Genomic DNA, 25003 nt, shown 5'->3' on the forward strand with positions numbered 1-25003 from the left:
CACCTTCTTTCCAACATTAGAGTTGCCAATGGTGGTGTTGAGTGGTTGGGTGGAGGTGAGACAAGGTGGTGATGGGTGGTTAGCTGCAGGGGTAATTTTGTATGTTTGAGTGTTTTTGGAGGTGTACGAAGCAAAAATAGAAGTGGAGGAAGTAAAAGCCCAATCAGTTATAATACATTTTTTTCTTGTTTTAGTTTCTGTTGTTCACCCAGCAAAGCAAAGTCGTGCTAAATCCTAACATCCCTTTGCCCTTTGAAAAATTTCGAAGATTTTTATATATAGCATGAGAGTGTGCAAACACACACACGCACAAGAGTAAAAAAGACATTTGTAATTTTGTACAGATAGTAAGTTTATCTTTTACGGAAATGTATTTTTTAAATAAAAAAAAGTGTACAAGCAGAGAAACTTTTTAATTTTGCATGGCGACTTTTTTAAAAAAACATTAATTATATTCTATCGATTTAAATGAATGAAGTAAAATATCTCTTGTGAGGTTATGTGATAATAATTGTAGACGTTGATTCTTTAACAAGAAGCACAACTTCTTCACAGAACCACAATTAAGTCGAAATTAATGTTTAAATTATTGGTAGTACCTCCAAACTTCAATTACTAGGTGGAGCTATGGCGGGACAGATAAGAAGAATGAAAGTTAAAACTTACCATCACTGGCAATCTGGCATCACAAGAAAAATTCTTCCGTGCAATGGTTGGTGCGTGGAATATTGAGTCAAGAATTTGTGTTCCTTGTGTCTGCACCATAATACGACTCAAAACCAGGTCTCTTGCTTCCCCCAAATACTCCCTCTATATTTTACAGAGTAAAAAATTATTGGTCTTACTTAAATATAAATAAATTTAACTAATTTTATTTTATATAATATTATTATTTTTAAAGCACTCTTTATTTAATTTTAATTTATTTTCAATAACTTATGATAATAAGTTTTAATAAATAACATTTTAAAAATAATCTTATTTTTTATTTAAAATTAGAAAAATTAAATAATGTTAACTAATTTCTTTGTTAGTGTAAAATTAATTATTTTTATTTATATATAAATATAAAAAGAATACTTGTGAATTCTTTTTGGTGAGGAAAAGTACTTGTGAAATCGCCATTATTAACTCATATGCTACGCAATAATTATATTTTTATATAAGGTGATTTGACATTGAAGAATTTGACTATGCTGGAATTTCCAAAAAGAATGAAGAAATATGAAGAGTTATTTAGTTTGAAAAAGTCTCTTTTATTTTAATTTTTTATTATAAAATTAGTAATTTATTTCGATGTTTTAATAAGAAATAGTATAAAATAATTTTCTATTGTTTCATGTTTTATTTCTTGTTTCCACTATTTTTTATATGAACTTTTTAAAATTGTTTTAAGATGTGCTTTCTCTGTTAGGGTTAGAGATTGCTTATCGAGAGTCTCAAAGTGTATTTTGTTATACATTTAGGTTTAGCATGTGATATATAGAATTCGTTAGATTAGAGTCTTATCATATTTTTCAGAGAGAAAATATGATAGAGGTATTAATGAGATATCATTAGATCATGATGAAATATGTTAAGATATGACAAGAATACGATTAAACACATAATAAAAGTCAAAACAACAAGCAAAGGAGTTGGGGGAAGGGTGATGCGTGCATTCGAATGGAAGTGGGTTGGTCGGGATCCAACCTAAATGGAACACTATGTTTGGTCTAGCTATGGCAATGGACCCCGAATTTGAAGGGTCCACCTCGATTTTGATGAAAAAAACTCGAGTTAACTGAGGTCGGGGTCAAGTTCGAATTTCCCCCTATAGTCAAAGTTGGGTTCGGGGTTGAGAATTAATACTCGTCCTAAACTCGCCCCTGAACCCGTCCTACTAATAATTAATTTACAAAAATATCCCTACATATATATATAACACACTAAAACCTAAAATTATTGGATAGGATTTCATGTTATTGTTGGATTGAATTTTATGTTGTAATGTACAATCTAAAAATAGTTGTAGTTGTTATTTAAAATTGTATTTTTCATTCTATAAAAAATTATATTTTTATAGGATTTTATAAGCATGTCAAGGTAGGAATAAGGGGTAAATCTAGAGTCCCATTGGATTTTGCGAGTGGGGGTAGGGTAAGTAAAATTCGACTCCGACCTGTCTGGTTGCCATGCCTTTGATCCATGGTTAGCTGAATAGTCCACAACCATTCAAGCTTGAATTCATATGCATTCAGAGGATATAACTACAAAGTTGATAAATTAATACTTGAGAGAGATAACCTCTGAACCTCAACTATGAAGTGTGAAGAGGCTAAGATGAATTGCCATGAAAATAATGTGTTTGACCTTGACACTAGGTTGACCAAAGATGCAAAAATAAAATAAAAAATATTATAAAAAATTCTTATTAATGTTCTAAATATTTATTTAAAGTTTGTAAATGAGATATGTACTTCTCTAAAACATGTTTGACAAAATATACAATAATTGGCTATCCTCTAGCCAATAAAAACAAGAAAAAGTTATGAGAAGCTTCATAGAAAAAGCATTTAGTTATCCCAATGATTAGGCCTTAGGGATCAAACTTTATTAAAGGACATCACTTGCCACCCACTACTTGCAAACAATATATGAGGAAAACTAAGGTAGCTATGAATATGGTGCCTCCCTCATCTCATGCATCATCAATTGCCACACTGTGCTGCCCACCTAACCTAATTTCCAATGTACCGACCGACATGTCCGTGAAATAGTTCGGACCACGCATCAAATGACACAACCACATTTTCATCCGCGTCTTGCTACGATTTAAATAAAATTGTTATTATTTTTTAATATCGTTAAATCAGCTGTTTTCAGGTGAACTGAGATTAAATTATTAAAGCCTCACGCTCACACAAACTTGGCGAATTTACAATGTATAAAATCAATTTTTAACCTTTTTATTAAAAAACTTTAACATTTATTTGATAGACTGTACGTGTATAGCCACATATATCTACATATTGAAGAAAAAGGAATCGCCAAGACTTAAATGGAACTCATTATAGCTAGGTACAGTGAATCATTGCAAGTATAATGCAAATAGCGGTACTCATATCCCTATCTTTAAAGTTGTATGGAGAATCAATAATCATATACGTTATAAAATCATTTACCAGAAAAAAAAAATATCATATATATGATATCCAAGTTACCGGCAGTCTTAATTGACCAGATCCTTAAAGCTAATTGGTCGTGCCAATAAGTTCAATCAATTTATAATATATATTGTAACTTGTTAGTTGCTACTTTGCAGAAGGGATCACTGGGATCATGTGCATTTCATGCACGCCATGATTGTAGATTCACATGCTTGAGCATATGCAATGTTCGTCCTAGCTATTGGAAGTTTGTAAGATACGAAATTTTTTATGGCCCTTTGATGCATCCTTATGCTGAAAAGCTATGTACAAGAAAGTAGTGTAAATGTGTAATATATAGTGGTCCTGATTGAGAAATACTGTTTAAAGAGTGGTCCTGAGTGATTTGAAATCTGAGGAAATGGAATTTGGTTTGTATGTGGATTGCTAAATCTGAAGAAAAGTTCTGCCTTCGTTAACAATTTAGCAATCAATTCTGCCTTTTTTGCGTATAGCAAAGTTCTGCCTTCTTTGCTTATTTTCAACACACACTAACTTTAGAAACTAAGCTTTTTTTTCTGGAAAAGAGATGTGTCATTACTTAATTCGCTATTGTAGGAATTATTATTTGTTGTCATTTGTGAAATACGATTTAATTACCTTGTCACTTTTTATGAAACTCTTTTATCTAATTTACACCCTTTAAAAAATTGGTTAACTTAGTGAGAGAATAATTCAAAAATTTAATTTCAAATATTAAAGATGTTATTTGGATAAAGATAAGGATATGTAAGTTGTATTTAAGGGAGTCCTTGTGAAGAAACAAGGCACTACCAAGTAAGAGGGCGTTTGTCTAGTGGAAAAAAGAAGTGAAAATTAATGGTTCGAACGGGAAAAATGCTTAAAAGGTTTTTATACAACAGGCAAGTCACCGCTTAATAGTATTGGCTTAAGCATTGTCTAGGTCGTAGCTTCTCATTTTTTAGAAATTCAAAAGATAAAAAAATGAGAGATTTTTTCAATTTTGACGCTTAGATTATCAGTGACAGGTAGGTCATTAATTATCAATCACAACATAGTCATTACTTATATTTTAAAAAAATTAAAAATAATGACTAGGCCATCACTCACCTTTAAATGCATTTCTTTTCAAAATTACCAGCAGTGACCTAGTTGTTGCTTACATTAATTTTTAAAAAATAATATTATGCTTTAGCATTGCATTTATTGACCTCTTGGTCGTCGCTATGTCTGACAATTTCGTGGTCATCGTTGTTATTGATTGATATGCTGCTATTTTGGTGACTTGTTGTAGTTACATATCTCTCTTGGGAATTTGTTGTAGAGACAGATAAAAAGAAAAGAAAGCTAAAGTGATAATATAGAAATGAAACTACATTCATTAATATTTTTTTAATATTTTTCTAGAATTAATTATACATTGTCAAAGAAAACTGTACAAAAAAATGATAAATAAAGTTTTTTTAAAGGTAAATGCCGTCAAATAAAGTTAATATGAAAGAAAATAAAAGAAATATATTTGAATTAACTCAAGTTCATAACCAACAAGAGAAGCTCTACGGAAAGGAGAAGAAATATCACAGCCCTTGTTTTTGGTATAAAAGATTGAACTTTTTTAAGGGAAAAAATACAAAAAGTAATAAACTTGTTGAATATTTAAAAGTTAAAGATGACTAACTTGTTGAACGTTCTTGAGCCAAATTAATAAAAAAATAGTTAACTTTAACTTTATCATAACTGAAGTTAGAACTGACTAATTAACGAATTGAAATAGACCAATTTATTTTCTTTTATTGATAAATAGACCAATTTTTTTGACATTTAAAAACCAGAGGACTGAAATGAAATTTAAACGAAAGTTAAAACACTAAACAAAATATATAGTTAACTCGGGATGGATGCAACATGGGACTTTAGCCGTTCCAGTGTTTTACGAGGTTTTTTTTAAAAAAAAAATCATTGTTTTAACTTTTACGAGTTTAATTAAGGAGAGGAGTATGAAAAATTTGTCTAAACTATTAATAATAATGCTCAGTTATAAAACTAATTTGTACAAAAACTGTTAAATTATTGTTAAGAGAATTAAATTGCATGAGATTCATTGTCATTGTTGATCATCACAGATAATGTGAATATATGCACCTTAATGTTAGAATTGAAGAAGATTTATGTGTTTTTTAGTCCTCTAAGTATCACAATTATAAATTTTTTGATTTTTAATTGCATCAATCGAGTTTCTTAAGATTTTTCTTATTTACAATCAGGCCATGGTATCATCCAATATTTAATAAAAATATCTAATATAACAAATTAACAATGCATAACATGATTGTGAGTAAATATAATATGCTAGCTAAAAAATATAAAATATTTGAACTACAATGACCTACAAAAGTACTTTAAATCTGACTATATGTATTATTTATAAAAAAAATAAAGGTATGCCTTTCCTTTCTAAAAAAATAAATGATTTAAATATCAGATGAAACTATAATAGAAGAACCAAATTATAAATGAGAGAAAACTTAATAGACCTAATTGATGCAATCAGAACATGAAAACCTAAAATTGGGCCATCACAATAAATAAGAAACTAAAAATGTAAGTAAACAACGAAAGAAAGAAGATGAATATTATCTCTTTGAAATAATAGTAGTTATTTTAGGTTATGTTGGTAAAAATTAATTGAAAAATTAGTTGGAAATTAAAAAATTAATTAACAGATAAAAATTAATTAAAAGTTAGAAATTTTTTTATTGAATCATAAGTATTTAGTAAATTATTTACGGGCTGAAAACTATAAATTATATAAATGAACATAAAATTTTACCTTATAGAAAAGATTAAAAATAAAATATAATAAATATTCAAAACAAAAGTAAAATAAATATAAAAAATAAAAGTTAATGTTTTAAAAAATACTATAAACTATGAAAAAAAATTATTTACCAAATAATCAAATAAAATTTTTAAATAGTGAAAAAGATAAAAATTAACTAAAATATCTTTACAAACACACTCTTAATGTTTTCTAAAATCAATGATCATCAAACACTCTACATTTTAAGAAATAAGCTATTTTAATTGACTAATAAATTATCTTTGTATTCTATTAACATTGATTTTTCTCGGTTGACTCAATAAAGATACAATGAGATGATGATAAAAAATCAGAAAAAAATAATTTCTTATATTTTTTAAAGAATAATAAATAAATAAAATTATATTTGTCTAATGCATAATCGATATAATAAAATGGATGGAACACAGTTAAAAGTTGCGTCCATTAATCAACCATATATCGATCAAACTAGGATAAAAATTACCTCAATTTATAGTATATATATATATATATATATATATATATATATATATATATATTATTAAATGAAGACTATTCACATTAACATTTATGTAGTTAGAATTTACTTGCCAGAAGGTTCAACTAGTTTTGCTAGCCCTATTTATTCTCAGGGACATGGGTATATTTATTCAATATAGTCACCTGCCTTCATCATTGTATACAAGAAAAATGGCTAAAGTAGGTGGGAAAAGCATTCGTGAGTGTGACACGTGCTATTAAAAATCAAGTGCTACTACTAGTACTAGTACGTGTCACCAACATTTATTATCAAGGAATTAAAAATAGAAATATATTGATTTATCATTCACCTACTTAAAAAAGGATGAAAGAATTTATAAAAAATAATTATAATTTCTCATATTTCTTTTAATAAGTTTGTTAGCATTTTTTTTAATGAAATATCGTTTATAATTTTTTTAAAAATAAATTTCATGATTAAATTTGTGACATAATATTTTATATGATGATAATTTATAAATAAATATTTAATTAAAATGTTTATTTAAATGTATATCCTTGAGATGGATATTATGTAAAAGTTAAAAAATACTATTTAAATTTTTAATTAATATATTAAATACTTTTTGTAAGTTAATATTTATTTTATTCTTTCTAAAGAGTCTAAAATTACTTAACAAAATCTCATAAAGAAAAGAATTCCAAAACAATCTCAAAAAAAGAAAATGTAAATTGTTAACCTTCTTACAAAACATACAAAATTATTAGTTTATTTTTATTTAATACTATATTAATATTTGGAGGAATCATATGTAATTTTATTATTACTTACTGATCATGTGGGAATTCTAGAAGCTGAATTTTTTTTCTAAAATATACAATACATAATATTTTTATAGTGTGGAAACTTTGATAGTCAATGGCGTTGTAAAATTGTTTCTAAAACTTAGAACTGGCGGCACGTGGCAATAAGTTGTTTAAGACTTTAAATGTTAACAGTTCTTCTATAAAAAAAAAAGAGTGTTAACAGCTCTCTTGTCAACCATTGTAAAATCATTTTGAAAATAGTTTATGCAGCAATTAGTTTCATACTTTGACCATTCTCATGTATCAACAGTTGTAAAATTATGCTCAAAACATAGAATAAATAATACATATTTAATTATTAGCAATTTCCTTGTTTCTAAAAAATAGCATAACATTTTTTAATGTCCGTTTCTTTCTTAACTATTGATAATATTTTTAATCTCTTAAGAAAAATATATTACAAATCAATCATAAGAGACTTTAACTTTAATTAAATGATTTAAAATGTTATGATAATATAAATTGTTATAATAAATAAAACCAAGACTTAGAGACAGAATCATTTTCGTCTCTAAAGTATAAGAATTTAAGAAAAAAAATTTTAAATTTTTTTTTAAATAATAAGCGACTGAAAAGTATATATATTTTGTTAGTATAATAATATCAATTAATTTCTTTAAATCATTTTTAATTATATAATCTTATATCTAGATACATGCTTCTAAATTCTTTTCATTTTGATTTGATTCCATCGAAGTAGTATAATTTTCACCACCTAAATTTGTGTTGGGCAATAACTAGACAATTAAAAAAATAATTCTTGAGACAAAATAAAACACCGACAAATTATTTCATCTCTAAATATGATCTTTGAAATAAATTTATTTCAGTCTCAAAATATGATGTTATTTCATTCTTATTTTTTTTTTATTTTGGTAGTTGTGACTTTTGTGAATTAATTAAAATTAACTTATACTACTATATAAAATAGAGGGAGTATCATACATTAATTTATCCTTCAATCATGATCTATAGTTTTATAACATTTATTAATTTTCTTAAACTTGGAAAATAAAATTAAGGATACTCACTTTTCTATTTTACTGCAGACAATTATCTATATTTTTTCATTTTAAAGTAGTGATGCACTTTTATCTTCTTATAATTATTTTTTAAAATTATTTTTATAAAAATAGATATATTCAAAAATGTTAACTTTTGTAGGAAGACGTAAATTCATTCCACATTTTATATGATATTGAACTTATATTATTATAGTCTAGAATTTACTCAGCCACAATCTAATACCCTTATTTATGATTTGGGATTTCCTTAATCACCATTTAATACTCTTTTGACCATAATTTAATATCGTTTTTGTCATGACTTAGGATCTCTTCTGTCATGTCTTGGTACTCTCTTAACCACCACAAGAAGATTAAGGAATTTAATTTATCTTAATACTATCTCCTTCATATATTTTTTAATGTTTAGAGTTATTGCACATAAATTAAAAAATGTTTAATGGAATTAAAGATTATTATATTTGGATTAAAATAACCTTATCTAATAATTATATCTTTGATACTTATGCCACTAGTGGGTATTAAATAATGTTATATTTGAGAAAAATACATTAATAATTAGACTTTTAAAAATTCTAAAACATCAAATATTTTTGAAAAAAATAAATAAAAAACTGCTTAAAAGATATGTAAATGAGATAGTATTATATTAATATTGTTAGATAATCTCATATTATATTTTCTTAATTAAGAAGTAAGACCTATGTACCTTGAGGTCCATATATATATATATATATATATATATATATATATATATAATTAAATTCTCAAGCTAACATGTACTATTTACTTTGATTTACTATATTCATTATTCTCCTATATATGATGATCGAAAATCTAATTTAAGTATCTGAGTTTCTTTTGTGAGTATCTCAATACTAGTGAACTACATATATATACCGAAGTGAAGAATACAAAAATGAGTAAAACATTCATGCATCTTTAAACTGAAAGAACTTTCAACTAAAGTAATTCCATTTTATAAATTGCAAAAGACATGTCTATAGAAATTTGCATTCAGCAGTGCAATAAATAACGAGATCATTTAAAGCCAATAAAGATGCCTTCCTCCTAAGCCATTTTTTTAAAACTGAAAGCCACTTTGTTAATCAACGTGTTCCTCCTATAGTCTAAGTACGTATACCTAAGACTGGGACCCAACAGGTTAACAAGGAAATCGAAACCCAAAACTTTGATCCTAAACGCTAGCAGAAATCGAAACTCAAATATTGCCAATTCTTTTTGGATAATATTGGTAAATAAAGTACTGTGCATTTTACAATTTCTGTTGAGATCAGAAATACCATATTGATAAATAAAAAGGTATGTACCATAATCGTTTAAATCATCAATTCATTGGCTTTCACTCCTTGTTGGGTAATAATGAATTGAAATGGCAATGTCACCATGTTCACAGTTATATATATATATATATATATATATATATATATATATATATATATATATATATATATATATATATATATATATAACAAGTTAACAACAATAATAAACATACTCTTTTTTTCTCTCCCTGAAACTTCATGATGATTCTTACAATTTACAAATATCTCATATACCTGTAGATGTATTTAAAAATTAATATACAATATAAAATATAAATTATGAAGTATGAAAAAAATTAAACTTATAAAATATTCATAATTAATATAATTAACATATAAAAATTAAGTATTAAAAATATATTCATTCTGTAAAATGAGTTGTGTATTCTTTAATTTTAAAAACTTTTTAATAGTTAAAAAATCTAATTAATTTAAAGATTTTGACTTTAAACTTAAAAGAAAAGAGATAGTTAACACGTGTATTTTATAAGAAAGAATAATTTCTAATTTAATATATAACAAACAATTATATATATATATATATATATATATATATATATATATATATATATATATATTTTATGCATATTCATTGCAATGCAGATAATGAATTGTAAGTTTGAAAGCAAAATAAAGTATTTATGTGAAAAAAGTTTTAATATCTTAAATATGTATTAGTCTCAAACCTACTATTTACTAAACAATATTATAGCATTAGAACAAGAATGACATAAGATAATCTACTAGAGTTAGTCTAGCTAGTTATAAAGATTTGACTAGTAGTCAACATGAGATATAGTTTAAACTTTATTTTCGGAGAATAGATTGAATGACAATACTAATTTAAAAAGTCAATCCAATATTTTACTCTATTTTCCCACAATTGGTCATTATATCACTTTAGTCATCTAATTTAATCTAGTGTGTTTGCGTTAATACGTGCACATCCTTTGTTCTCTTTTATAATTTTTTTTTATTGTTTCTTGTTTTCATATAAATAAATCTCACTTATTTTTATATTATTTAATGAAATTATTTTAAAAATATTTTTATTTAATATGAAATTTATGTTTGTTATCAACTTTAAATGAAACTTAATTTTGAAAAAATATTTTTCAGTTAAAATTCATACTATTCTGTTTAATGAAGTTAACTAATTTTTGTTAATAACTGTGAATTTAAATTTTTTAATAAAAGAGAACGGTTGAAGTATATTTATCAATATTTTGACATCGTATTCTAAACTTATGTAAAATTTAATGGATAATATATATTAGAGTAAAATATGTTGAAGATTTCTAATAAATATTTAAATTTATTTATTTATTTTTTAATAAAACAAAATTTTTATTTTTGATATTTATTGGTACTGAATAAATTAATAAATTTAAGGTTTATTTTCTGATAAATTTTTTAATTTGTTATTAATTTCTTTAAAAAACTAATAAAAAATAAAAAATAAACATAAAATTGATTAATTTATCAAAAGATTAAAAATAATGTTAAGAATAAAAAATAAAATTATTATTTTATTAAGAACTCAATAAAAATTATAAGAAAAAATTTAAATATTTATTAAGAATAAAAGCATATTTAAATTTAAATATTTATTGTTTAGGTCGCAACTAAGATACCTTTGGAAAAAATTTCAAAAATCTCTCTTCAATGCAAATGACTCTTTTACCTTCCAAAAAGAATAATCTTTAAAGTGTTGAAAAAGTGAACAAAATTTCGTCACAGGAAAATAGATACGTTTCCCATTCGAAAACGAAATTGAAACTATCAATTCAGGATCATTATTATAGTATTTATTAACAGATTTAATTCTGGGCAGACGTATTTTTTGAAGCGTACGTCAAATGTTGTTTCCTGTTAACTAACGAAGACAACAAAGTCTGTTTTGCTGGCAACTACACCTCACTGAAGCTTCCTCAACCGAACCCCACGCCACGCTACGACGCGTCGTTTCATTATTATTCATAGTCTTCTTTTGCATGCGCCACCAACACCATCAATTCAATTCCAATGGGTAATATCTGCGCTCGTTTGAAGTCGAAGCCGCCGCCGCAATCCTCAGCCAAGAAGCGTTCCTCTTCCCGCCGAGAGAGGAGGCTCGACGACGCCGCGATTCGCGAGCAGGCCATCGCCGCCGCGATTCTCTTCAAGCAGCACCAGCAACAGCAGCAATTCGATCGCTCCACTTCGCTTCGGTATCCGAATGGAGTCTCCAAGAAGAATAACAGCAACACCTTGCCAAGGAGTTCGAGTTCCAGGGCAAGGTCCCTCACCGACCCTCTCCTTCAACCTCACCAGCTTCTCAATCAGGTAAAGGAAAAAAAAACACTGTTTGCATTTTTTTTATTGTAACTCGATCGTCACGGTCTTGATTTGAAGCCAAGGTTTCAAATTGCGGCTGCAGATCCTTTACATCGGAACCGAAATCGAGACAGTTTTTTAAAAACTTTTGAAGAAAAAAAAGAGTCATCGTGTGTTTTTTTCTGTTGATTTGGTTTGTTGCTGTACTCGTGTCGGGTGATATTGAATTTTTTTGACGATTTAGTTAATATTTTTGTGGATTTGGTTTGTTATACTCGTGCTGGGTGATTTTTGGAAATTTTGGTGATTAAGGTAGGTAATTTTGGACTTTGGAGTAATGAAATTATTGCTTTCTTTTTTGGTCACAACGTGATCATTGTTTTCTGGTTATTAGTTTTTTTTTTTTAGTGTCTAAAATCTAATTTGATTTCAGGGGCGTTGCTACGAAGTGAAAGGAAGCCTATGCTTCTTGTCGGGTTTGATGTTTGTGACATTATCTTTTTATATCCAAATTCGAGTTTTGGTTGATGACGTGGTCTTGATAATTACTGGATGGAGTTTCTATGATGATGATGATGGAGTTTTCTTAGAGTTGAAGTAGAAAAAAGATGTGAGAAATAGAATGAGATGTTGTAGACAGTGTTAGGATTCTGGAATGTATCATCTACACCCCATACTATTATTAGTTCAAGAGGAAATTGTGCAGACATGTGTTAAAGCATTATTGGGGTCATGTGCTATAGGTACTTAAAATAGAATTTTGGACTAGAATAATGTGCTTTAGACTTGAATAATGGAAGGGCGTGTGAAGGAGGTGAGGTTTGTCCTTTTGAAGTGTTTTTTACTGAAAGTTTGGTATAGCTTTGAAGGGAACCTTATTTTGCTTCTTTCTTGTCACAACAGAGATGTCAGGGTTTCTGGAGTGACATTGAAATTCAGATGGGTCTAGTACTGTTCTTTCTGAATTGAGATTGTAAATGTTGCATCATTTTCTTAATCCAACATTTATATTAAAAAATCCCCATCTTTTAACCCTGATAAGGTGATATATAAAACATGACTTCATTCTTATTTATTTATTTTTGTAACTATAGCAAAAAAATTGGTATTCTGTTTATACTTTCATGTTATCTTTGCCAGTTATGTGGTGAAAATGTAAGTGCAATATTTGTTTTTAGTTCAGATACTAAGAGTTCTTCACATCATTCCATCTTTGTTGGCGTGTCTCCTTTAGCTTACACATACAGCTTTTCAAATTGACAGGGTGTGAATGTCGATGATCTTGAGACAAATCATATTGTCCTTGTTCACGGAGGTGGCTTCGGGGCCTGGTGTTGGTACAAATCCATAGCACTTCTAGAAGAAAGTGGTTACAAAGTAGCTGCCATAGATTTAACTGGTTCGGGCGTGAGTTCATTTGATACAAACATCATTACAAGTCTGTCACAATATGTGAAGCCACTTACTGACTTCCTTGAAAAACTTCCGGAAGGCAAAAAGGTATGTGTATAGCTTTCTGATTTTATAACTAATGGATTGGTTTATTCTATCCTTATTATATATCTCTATTGACTGTGTTCTAGTATTTAAATGGAAGTAGGATGCTTGACTTTTAGCATATATGATATTAAGCACACACAAAAACACATGTAATAGTTTGTAGTGTAGTTATGAATTCCAACGCAGGTTAACTTCCAAGGAGAGAAGTTAAGGAATGGATATTCCCATGGATAAAGATATCCTATATGTAATTTTGTAGTTTAAAATGAGAGAAATTTGATTTAATTGTGGAAACAAATTAGGACAAAAAAAGGTGCTGAAAAGCAAAGAAATGGATTTATAGAAAAAGGTGTAAATGGATTGGATGGATTGCAGTGTATAATTGCAAAAATCATTTAATGAACACATAAAAATTAGTACAACTTTCCTAAAATTGCTTAGGATATGTGGTGACTAGTGAAATTCTTAATAGTGTTGCAAAATTTAGTTTTTTTTCTCTCTATATTTTTACAAGGGTTAAAAGATTCAATTTAGCTTGGTACTGATTGAACTAATTGTATTTGGAAACAGACTGTAGTTTTCATCTATTCCATTTAAATCACATTGATGAAAATCTGTTTGAAATGTAAATGTTTCACCCTCAGTTCACTCCGTGGAGGACACTGATGGTTTACTATTGGGCCATTTGGCATTGTTGCTTACTAGGATATGATATTTGGTATCACAAAATCTACATCTGAGAACAAGTTCTTTGGGAATTTTCTTTCCATATATTTCTTACTTTTCTTTTTTGGATTCTTGTGAAGGTTATCTTGGTTGGGCATGATTTTGGAGGGGCATGTATATCATATGCAATGGAGATGTTTCCTCTTAAGATTTCCAAGGCTGTCTTTGTTGCTGCAGCAATGTTGACTAGTGGTCAAAGTACTCTTGATATTATTTCTCAACAGGTTTTTTCACTGCTGCTGCATCTTCATTTTCACTTGTTCTGTAATCTGAAATCTGAAAATCTCTACCAAACAAGTTACACAATGGAAAAGGCAGTGCATTTATGCAGCCATTTTACTTCAATTCTATTTCATGGTTTATGTTGAGAAGTATCTATAATTCATAAAAAATACATAGGTTCTATTCCACCCATTTGAAAGTTAAAAAGCCATTTGCCAGACTTACACACATTCTTTATGGCTGGTGCATAATAATATGCATTAACATTTTGCTAAATTGATAATCTTACTATCATTTATAGTAAAATTATGATATCATACTCCTTTGGAGTAGAATGCTTATAATTTTGAAGGAACTAGAGATTGGAAATAGATACAAAGGGCATCATAATTATTATATAATTTTTGCTGGTTGTATGCAATGCAGCGGCATTGGGTATAAATTAAGAATTCTCATATCCTTTTAGTAATGTCTTGATTGTGGCTATCTGATGCAGGCAGGTTCAAATGATCTTATGCAACAAGCTCAGACTTTTATATATGCTAATGGGAATGATCACCCTCCCACTTCTTTTGATATGGACAAGTCATTATTGAGGGATTTGTTATTCAACCAAAGTCCCACCAAAGTAAGTAGTTTGGGTGGTGCCAAATTTCCCCTTCCTCTTCCCTGTCAAAGGGAACAAACAGAAACCTTCTATTGCTACTACTGCTACATGGACATTTTTTTAAAAGTAAAATGACAATACCTGAAAGTGACTAATAAATTCTTCATATCCGGTCTCTTATTCAATCTGAGTTGATACAGATATGCAAACTATTTGTTGGCATTTGATGATTTGATTTTTGTGTAAACCATTTAATTAGTTGATCATAGATTTATTGGGGACTCAACTGCTAATCAGAGTGAGAATTTTTACATTTTTTGTTTTAATTTGATCTCATAAGTTTAAAAAATTTCACTTTGGTCCCTTAAAGAGTCTCTAGACCAAATTGGTCTTTTTGTCAGTTTTTTGCGTGGTTAATTTTGGCTGACATGACAAACATCCATCTGACCTGACATTTCTCAGTTTGCCATGTGTTATTTGTTTCAATCCTTTTCATAGTCTTGTGAGCTTGTATCTATTACCTTAACCCTCCTTGTTTGTTGTTTGCTTTCTAAATGCAGGATATTGCACTAGCATCTGTCTCAATGAGGTCTGTACCATTTGCACCAGTTTTAGAGAAGGTTTCCCTTTCAGACCTGAAATATGGATCTGTAAGGCGGTTTTATATAGAAACTCTTGAAGACAATGCCATACCCATTTCACTCCAGGAGAACATGGTAAATGCAAACCCCCCAGAAAAGGTTTTCCGTCTGAAGGGAGCTGATCATTCTCCTTTCTTCTCTAAGCCTCAAGCGCTGCATAAGTTATTGGTAGAAATCTCAAAGATCCTCTAAGAACATTCATTGGCTAAATTGTTTGTGCAGCCTACCCACGATAAAGCTTCAGTAACATGAAATAAGAATGTGCACTTGCCTTATTATTTAAGTCTTTTATTATGTGCAAGTTAAAATTTTGAAATCTAGCTTGTATACCCTGTAATTTGTAACTGGTATTACTTGCAACATAAAACTCACGTTAGATATTGAAGTACTACTAGTCAAAAGGTTCAGTATCGATTAGTTACCCCTAGACAGAAAATCCGTAACTTGTTGAGCCAGCAATGCAGGTTCACGTTGGTAAGATATCATAATGCAGAGGCACATTGCAGGAAGAGTTTTGAGCATCAAACGAGGAGCATCTTGAGAAGACTCCATGGAGCTACTACTTTTCTCTACACCCTTCCTTTTTTGTTTTAGGCAGTTTTTTTCCAATATTTTTAATTGCTACTCTAATAATAAGTGTTTTATACGTTTAGCAACTCGAGTAAATAACCTCTGCTTTGCTAAGTTACTGGAAAGCAGATATGCTGAAATTTTGGTGACTATAGTGATTGGTGATTATTATCGCCATCCCCTAAGGAGGAGTTAATGATAAAATGTAGTAAGAATAATCATTAAATCATGCTTGAGGGTTATGTGTTTTTGCCCGTATATAAAAGCATTACATCTCTATCAAACAATTATTCTCTGGAATGTAAGTTTGGGAATGCAGTATTCCTATGTTTGGTACAAGATATATAAATATATTCTCCGACATCATGTATTTATAAAAACATATTGTCCGACATCATGTATTTCCAGAAATCTAAACCACATGTTCTCTCGTCTTCCTTCTACCATTTGAAAGGGTGGTAATCATGTATTCTCACGGGAATGTAAAATAACTTTCCACTATCACCTTATTTTTATCTCATTTTTTTAAAGATATATTTATTTTTTAATTAATTTTTTGAAAACAATTCCAACGGTCGAGTGTTTACCAAAACATCTTGCAATAGAAAAATGATATAATTTAATCACGAAACAACTGCATTGTGTGCACGTGCGCGAGTGAAGGAAGGTAGGGATTAGTAGAGAGAGAATAAGGAATTTGTTAATGAGTAGTGGGTGGAGATACTTATCACAAGAGTCCTAGAACATTTGTGATAGAATATCATAAGCATGATTGTGTAAATATCGAGAAATATTTCAAAATCTCACGATCTTATGATTTTTCACATGAAATCCGTCTAGGATCGCATCGATTCACGACCTTCCACATTAAACTTCTTTATAGGAAAATCCGTGATAATGATATGGTATGGCCTCGAAGAGTTTTTACGCTGGAGATTATAAAAATTTAAAAATGGAATAATATAATGCAGCTACGAATGAAAGAAATCACAAGGAAAAAGTAGTAAGCATCCATTGTTTCTGAACTAATATATATAAGAAAATTAATGGAGGCAGTAATTGTACAAATCTATATGTATATAACTAATGCTTACCATCTTACAATGCATTCCAAACATAGTAGCACAGTGAAAGATGGTATGAATCTAATGTAGCCCATGCACTGCTCCTTCGAAGATCTTTTAGCCCATGCATCCACAATAGTGACTCCATTTTCATATCATTACAATTTAGGCAATTATGGGGAGATCCATTAATTGGCAGTGTATTTATACACAAGTAACAGCAATCTTCATGATTTCCCATTCATCTGCTCTACTGTGACTAGGGGTGCGTAAAAAAACCGATTTGGATTGAATCTATTTGTAATCAAACCTAAATTGAATTGGTTTTTTCTCGAAGAAAAAATGGGTATACTATTTTATAAAATCAATTCGATTAATCGAATTGTTTCTACAAAATAAATTCGGTCGAACTGGTTTCTTCCTTGAAAAGATATAAATGTCTCCTTTAGAAGGGTTATGCACACAATAAATGATGGATTCATCTGCTGATAACAAATTGCTATGGGGATCGTGGGGCATGAAAAGAAACACAAAAAATTGCTGATATTGGTATGTTGCATTAATCAACCAATTAACTCATAGATAATACGAGAAATTATAAGGTTGAATCAGTTGGTCAAATTCTTTAACACAAACTTACAAAATAAAAAATTTACCTGCAGATTCAGATTGGTTTCGGTAATGTCTCGGACTCAAGAATCAGTATCTGTTAGAAAAGGCAAAAATCTGAGTTCTGGGACCACATTGTTATCCAAAACCAGTAAGGATCCTCTCCTGCCTCTCCATCAAAATTTCTTCTATAGCTAAATAGGAACCATTCATTATATTTTTCTCTCCCTTGATTTTCTTTGCAATGACTAATGAAGGCCTAAGATGTTGCAGGATATAGGCTGCATTCTGGTTGAGGAGTAGGACTAATTAATAATGGTCATAGATAATAGGGTATAATCATCACAAGAATTTCTCATATCTGCTTCTTCCTGCAATGACAGAGCAAGCTCAAGTTGCACCTCCACTTCACCCATTGCCGGCCGCTCATCTGGATCAAACTTCAAGCATCTTTCTGTGATATCAATAAATACTTCCCAACACTCTGGTGCAATCTTGCCTTTGAGATTCGGATCAATATTCTCCTCAACAGGGTGCTTCTGCCTCTTGTCAACATTTTTAAGCTTGTCTTTGCATACTACTTCTAGTAGCACTACACCAAAGGAGTAAACATCGCATTTTTCTGTTAATGTCTTGTTTTCTGAAATCTCAGGAGCTACATAACCATATGTACCTATAAGTGAAAGTATCAGTTAAACTATTCAGTAAATTTATTTTCAGTAAACTAACAACAAAACAAAAATAAATATACCTATAAAGCCGTCTTTTGATATTGTCTTGGGTTTTGGCTTTGATGCATAATGCGGTCCTTTTAAGGAAAGCCGGAAGTGGCCACCATGTTTCTATCCAAAAGAATTTTATAAGGTGTTATGTCACGATGAAAGATGGTTTGCTTGGCACCTGTGTGAATGTAGTGTAGTCCATGTGCTGCTCCTATGGATATATTTAGCCTATGCTTCCATGTTAGTAGTTCCTTTTTCACATCACTACAGTATAGGCGATCATGGAGAGATCCATTGGCCATGTACTCATATACCACAATCTTCTCGTCTTTGTGGTCACAAAATCCTAATAGAGTGATCAAATTAGGATGACGAAGCTGGCAGAGCAACTCAATTTCGTTCTTGAACTGCTTAAGTGTTTTTTTGGTGTTCCCACATATTCGCTTCATTGCAACTGTATCCTCAGTAACACCATTGTGTTGGAGAAAACCTTTATACACAATATAAATATCTCCAGTTCCAATTATTTGGTCTTCATCAAATTTTTTGGTTGATTCCTTAATATCGGCCAATGAAAATTGATGGCACAGTTCTTCTATCACCGTTGGATATTGCCTATGACATGAACTTGCATGCTTCGACCAGCAGAAGCCCAAATATTTAATAAGCATTATCCCAATTTTAGATATCTGTTTCATTTGTAATCAGAACAACATTTAACTTTCATTCATGAGCTTGAATACCGAACTTAAATGCATAATGAACATGAATATTCATCTTTTAGAACCAAAACTAAAAACAATAGAACATACTTCTAACTTATTCTTATTACTCCCTCCGATCTCTATTATAAGTGACAAAACTCACTTGTTTTTTTTTCTCTCAAATATAAGCAAAGGTGTAAATGTGACGCGCTTCTAATTTACAAACAATGGAACATCTTTTGGAGTGATTTGTAAATATGAATTTACAAAGTTTTAGAGTAAGTAAAAATTTCTTTGGTGCAATTTATGGTTTCAGGGAAGTGCTTTGAAGGAATAGGCGTAAATGTGTGGTTTATTGTACACAAACATACACTGCACTCAAGATCCTCTCTCACTTTCTTGTTTTCTTAGTTCTAACACTTTCCTTTTCAATCTAAGCCCGCCTCTGTACCACAAGTATTAAAAACCAAGTTTTGATTTTGTATTTCCCTGTGTTTCATTTCAAAATGGAAAATAAAGAAAAGATAAGGGAAGTGTTTCTTTCATTCTCATATTTTGCGTATTACAATCAAAATCATTTGTTATGCCAAAAGCGATGATAATTTCATAGATACAACTTCATATCCCTTATATCAGTAAAAGTGGTATGCCAATATGCCATCCATCCATTTAATGAAAAAAAAATAGAAAGAAAATTTCATATGTACGAGTGTTTAGTTGCAATCAAGCGAATATATGAGTTGTAGACGTAGCAATATAGATACGTCAAAAAATAGAGAAAAAAAAACAGTTGAATGGGAGATTGCCTGTTTATAGAAGTAGAGAATATATTGAATATCACATAAGATTTCAAAGGTTGGGATTTGGGAACCTGGATATAAAGGCAAGGCAGAAACAAAGCTTCAAAAATATTCTGTTGCTTCTTTATCTGGTTCGGCTCTCAATAAGCTTGTCAGAGTTAGTTGAGTTGAGTTCAGATAATTTAATATTGCCACCCTCAACCTTTATGACAAGACAAAACAGAACCTTTTAAGGGTATGTGTCCTGAAATTGCATCTTTTATTTGGGATAAAAGAGTCTGCCTACTAGTATGCCATTTACCAATGTTATAAAAATCGATCCCATCATAAATCTGATCCAGACATTGGATCAGAGGTGCATATGATGAATAACTTATTAACTCGTTATATATTAAAAAAATAAAAATATGTATATTATACTATAACTAGTAAAATGGGATTAAGTCATATTTCTTATTCTAATAGTATAGAATTTTTTAACAATATAAGATAAATATTATTTTTGTCATCAATTACCTAATAATATACACTGGTCTAGTGGCAAGTTAACATTTTAGTAACTTAAGAGACCTTTCTAGACAAAAATCTCACTTTTATTTTTAAAATAAAAAGTATAATGTCGTGACAAATTAGTTCTTAATAGATGAAAAATATAAATTTAATCTTTGAATATATATTAAAATTGTCAAATTAATCATACATACAATTTAATAATATTATTTTGTTGTATTTTTTAGACTAAATTTAAAATTTTTATTTTTGAGGAATCCATTGATCAGAGTTTGGTACTTTCATGGACAAAATTAATCATTTATCCATAATTTAATCTTGCCACGGTACGACTGGACAGAACTCTTTAAGCAGGGATGCTAGTGGAAAAAATTCACTAGCCTCTTTAGAATTGTAGCTTGTGGTGCAGATAATTCTGAAAGCTTTGAAAATGTTTTTGTTTTTGTTTATGGCAAATTGAACAATTGTTCACACTATCTTATCTCTTCTATAAATAGAAAACATTGGAGGTGAAGGAAGCCACAGATTGCTGCCACCGGTGAAGCATCGTCGATCCTCTACACTGCTGCTGCTGCCTACTCAGGTAGGTACTGTCTTTCTTCCTATTTCCTCTGCTTCACTTGCTATGCTCCGACACACGGTTCTAGCTGCCATTGTTATTGTTGAAGGGGGATGGAGAGTTGTTTAAATGAGAATTTTGGAGTGATTTTCAACAATTGAGGAATATGTGAACTTTCTTGATATTATAAAGTAATTAAAGATTGAAAAAAAATTATAAGATTGACACATGAGAAAAGAGGGAATAGCTTATATGACGCCTTTCTTTCCTTCCTTGAAAAGATATAAATGTCTCCTTTAGAAGGGTTATGCACAGTAAATGATGGATTCATCTGCTAATAACAAATTGCTATGGGGATCGTGGGGCATGAAAAGAAACACAAAAAATTGCTGATATTGGTATGTTGCATTAATCGACCAATTAACTCATAGATAATACGAGAAATTATAAGGTTGAATCAGTTGGTCAAATTCTTTAACACAAACTTACAAAATAAAAAATTTACCTGCAGATTCAGATTGGTTTCGGTAATGTCTCGGACTCAAGAATCAGTATCTGTTAGAAAAGGCAAAAATCTGAGTTCTGGCACCACATTGTTATCCAAAACCAGTAAGGATCCTCTCCTGCCTCTCCATCAAAATTTCTTCTATAGCTAAATAGGAACCATTCATTATATTTTTCTCTCCCTTGGTTTCTTTGCAATGACTAATGAAGGCCTAAGATGTTGCAGGATTGGCTGCATTCTGGTTGAGGAGTAGGACTAATTAATAATGGTCATGGATAATAGGGTATAATCATCACAAGAATTTCTCATATCTGCTTCTTCCTGCAATGACAGAGCAAGCTCAAGTTGCACCTCCACTTCACCCATTGCCGGCCGCTCATCTGGATCAAACTTCAAGCATCTTTCTGTGATATCAATAAATACTTCCCAACACTCTGGTGCAATCTTGCCTTTGATATTCGGATCAATATTCTCCTCAACAGGGTGCTTCTGCCTCTTCTCAACATTTTTAAGCTTGTCTTTGCATACTACTTCTAGTAGCACTACACCAAAGGAGTAAACATCACATTTATCTGTTAATGTATTGTTTTCTGAAATCTCAGGAGCTACATAACCATATGTACCTATAAGTGAAAGTATCAGTTAAACTATTCAGTAAATTTTTATTCAGTAAACTAACAACAAAACAAAAATAAATACCCATAAAGCCGTCTTTTGATATCGTCTTGGGTTTTGGCTTTGATGCATAATGCGGTCCTTTTAAGGAAAGCCGGAAGTCTGAGAGTTTGGCCACCATGTTTCTATCCAAAAGAATTTTATAAGGTGTTATGTCACGATGAAAGATGGTTCGCTTGGCACCTGTGTGAAGGTAGTGTAGTCCATGTGCTGCTCCTATGAATATCTTTAGCCTATGCTTCCATGTTAGTGGTTCCTTTTTCACATCACTACAGTATAGGCGATCATGGAGAGATCCATTGGGCATGTACTCATATACCACAATCTTCTCGTCTTTGTGGTCACAAAATCCTAATAGAGTCATCAAGTTTGGATGACGAAGCTGGCAGAGCAACTCAATTTCGTTCTTGAACTGCTTAAGTGTTTCCTCGGTGTTCCCACATATTCGCTTCATTGCAACTGTACACTCAGTAACACCATTGAGTTGGAGAGAACCTTTATACACAATACTAAGGACTCCACTTCCAACTATTTGGTTTTCATCGAAGTTGTTGGTTGATTTCCTAAGATCAGCCAACAGAAATTGATGACATAGCTCTTCTTGGATACTGTCGCTGAGATGAACTTGTATGCTTCGAACAGCAGAAGCTCAGATATTTGATAAACATTTTCCCAATTTCAGATACCTGTTTTGTTTTCAATCAAAATAAGATTCAACTTTCAGTCTTAATAGTTATCTATATCTGAACGTAAATACATCACGAACATGGATACTCATATTTTGGAACCAAAACTAAGAACAATAGAACGTACCTCCTTTGGGGGATGATTTATGGGTATCTAATTTAGACTTTAGTGTATCAGGATTACAATTATGAATTTGCAAATTAAGAGTAAGTCATAGAGTACCATTCATATGTGTTGGGAAAAATGTAAGTTCTACGTCTGGTAAAAATAAAGTCAAATTAAAATATTTAAATGAGGGATAATCCTTTCTCCTTAAGCTAATTTTTGGGGTTGAGATAAACCTAAACTCACATGCCGGTGAATATGTACAAACTTCATTGACCTTTTATGCGTGATATGCCATCCATCTTTTTATTGAAAAAATAGAAAGCAAATTACATGTATATCATAAGACATAAGACATCTTTTTATGCGTCATAAGACATCTACCATTAAGGCTGCCGGTGGATGGCATAGCTCTTTATATGCCATCCGGAATTTTTTATCCACCAAAAGAATTGTAGAAAAAAGAAAATAAGAATTAGCTTCGTAGAGATTCAACAAATATATTTTCCTTTATATATTACTTAATTTTTGCAATAACTTACTAATTGACCATTCGTTTCCTTAAAGCATCCGAACATTTTTTCCCTATTTTGTCTGGGAGGAGGGGATGAAGCAACTGAATTAATTTTTTTTTTCCATATCTTCTTTATAACAACCCTTAAAATTGGGTCAACAAAAATGAAGCTAAATTAGTGCATAAATTATGACCTTTTACTATTTCCATACTCCTGTATGACCTTTTACTATTTACATACTTCGTTAATAAGTATCCAGCATTTGATTTGTTTGGACGAGATTCTTACAACTGTAGCAAACAGAGGACAAGGCTAAGGCTAATTCACTAGTTCACACCAAATTCTTTTATGGGGATTGTTTCTATAAGGATACAGTACACTCACGCAAACTTTATGCCACAAGACTGAAAAAGCAGATTCTGGGCCAGCTTCTATGCTATTAATGATATAAAGCTAACGAAAAAGCAATATAGACACCTCAAAAAATAGAAGAAAAAAAATAGTTGAATGGGTGTTTGCAAGTTTTTAGAAATAGAGAATATTGAACATTGCATAAGATTTCATAGTTTGGGAACCTGTAGATATAGGGAAGGCAGAAACAAAGCTTAAAAAATATTCTATTCAGCGCAGGGGAGCCTGTTGCTTCTGTTACTTTATCTCGTCCGCTTCTTGTTAAGCTCATCAAAGAGTTGACCGCAATGATTCATTCTTGCCACAGTATTACTGGACAGAACCTTTTAAGGTTGTCCAAAAATTAAATCTTTTATAAAAAAAAAAAAACAAAGAGTTGGACTTTTAGCATGGATGTCTCTCTTATTCAAAGTGTTCGTGTTGGACACGTTTTTCCTTGACAAAAAAAAATTGTTTGTTTATTTTAAGCTGTTATTCTATTCTTCATAATCGAGTTTGTTCTTATTATCTTTTTTATTTGAAAATTTATATATAATTTAAATAACATAATAAAATATTTTTTTATTGTTTTATTAAGTGATTTATGTACTTGATTCCATTCATAGTGAAATATTTTAACACTTGTATGATATTTTTTCATTAAGTGTTTGATTTAAAAATGGCTTTTTATTAAGTTGAACATTTAAGCCATTATCTTTATACAATTAATACACTTATAAAAACATTAAAAAGTTAGTTTTAAAAAATAAATATAAAAAAATAAATATACCATCAATTTATATATTTTGTTGTATATTACTCATTTTATGTAATTAAAATCTCTCTGTTTTTGTGTCTATATGATGT

The 25003-nt window shown here is 30.0% G+C and overlaps 2 protein-coding genes, 1 long non-coding RNA gene and 1 pseudogene across 4 annotated transcripts; 2 read left to right on the forward strand and 2 right to left on the reverse strand.

Moving 5' to 3' along the window:
• The first annotated feature begins 11373 nt into the window (after window positions 1–11373).
• LOC100818550 (putative methylesterase 11, chloroplastic) lies at window positions 11374–16520 on the forward strand. The gene is made up of 5 exons (XM_003552538.5): window positions 11374–12034; window positions 13289–13525; window positions 14332–14475; window positions 14970–15101; window positions 15641–16520. Exons 1-5 carry the CDS (start codon window positions 11735–11737, stop codon window positions 15911–15913), a joined length of 1086 nt encoding a protein of 361 aa, XP_003552586.2. The 5' UTR covers window positions 11374–11734; the 3' UTR covers window positions 15914–16520.
• Window positions 16521–18269: 1749 nt separating this feature from the next.
• Window positions 18270–19357, reverse strand: LOC100819625 (receptor-like protein kinase ANXUR1). The gene is made up of 2 exons (XM_041011856.1): window positions 18865–19357; window positions 18270–18637 (listed from the first exon to the last, which is right to left on the reverse strand). The coding sequence occupies exons 1-2, from the start codon at window positions 19355–19357 to the stop codon at window positions 18270–18272; spliced, it is 861 nt and encodes a 286-aa protein (XP_040867790.1).
• Window positions 19358–21147: 1790 nt separating this feature from the next.
• On the forward strand, window positions 21148–22245 carry LOC106797191 (uncharacterized). Of its 2 annotated transcripts, none has more exons than XR_001386358.3 (3): window positions 21148–21283; window positions 21771–21868; window positions 21990–22245. It is a non-coding gene; the product is annotated as an uncharacterized lncRNA (long non-coding RNA). The 2 variants fall into 2 exon arrangements; XR_001386357.3 differs by having other exon boundaries at window positions 21149–21287.
• Window positions 22020–24461, reverse strand: LOC100820158 (receptor-like protein kinase ANXUR2; annotated as a pseudogene).
• Window positions 24462–25003: the final 542 nt, after the last annotated feature.

Source organism: Glycine max, chromosome 18, assembly GCF_000004515.6.
Source record: "Glycine max cultivar Williams 82 chromosome 18, Glycine_max_v4.0, whole genome shotgun sequence".
NCBI classification, from domain to species: Eukaryota; Viridiplantae; Streptophyta; class Magnoliopsida; order Fabales; family Fabaceae; genus Glycine; species Glycine max.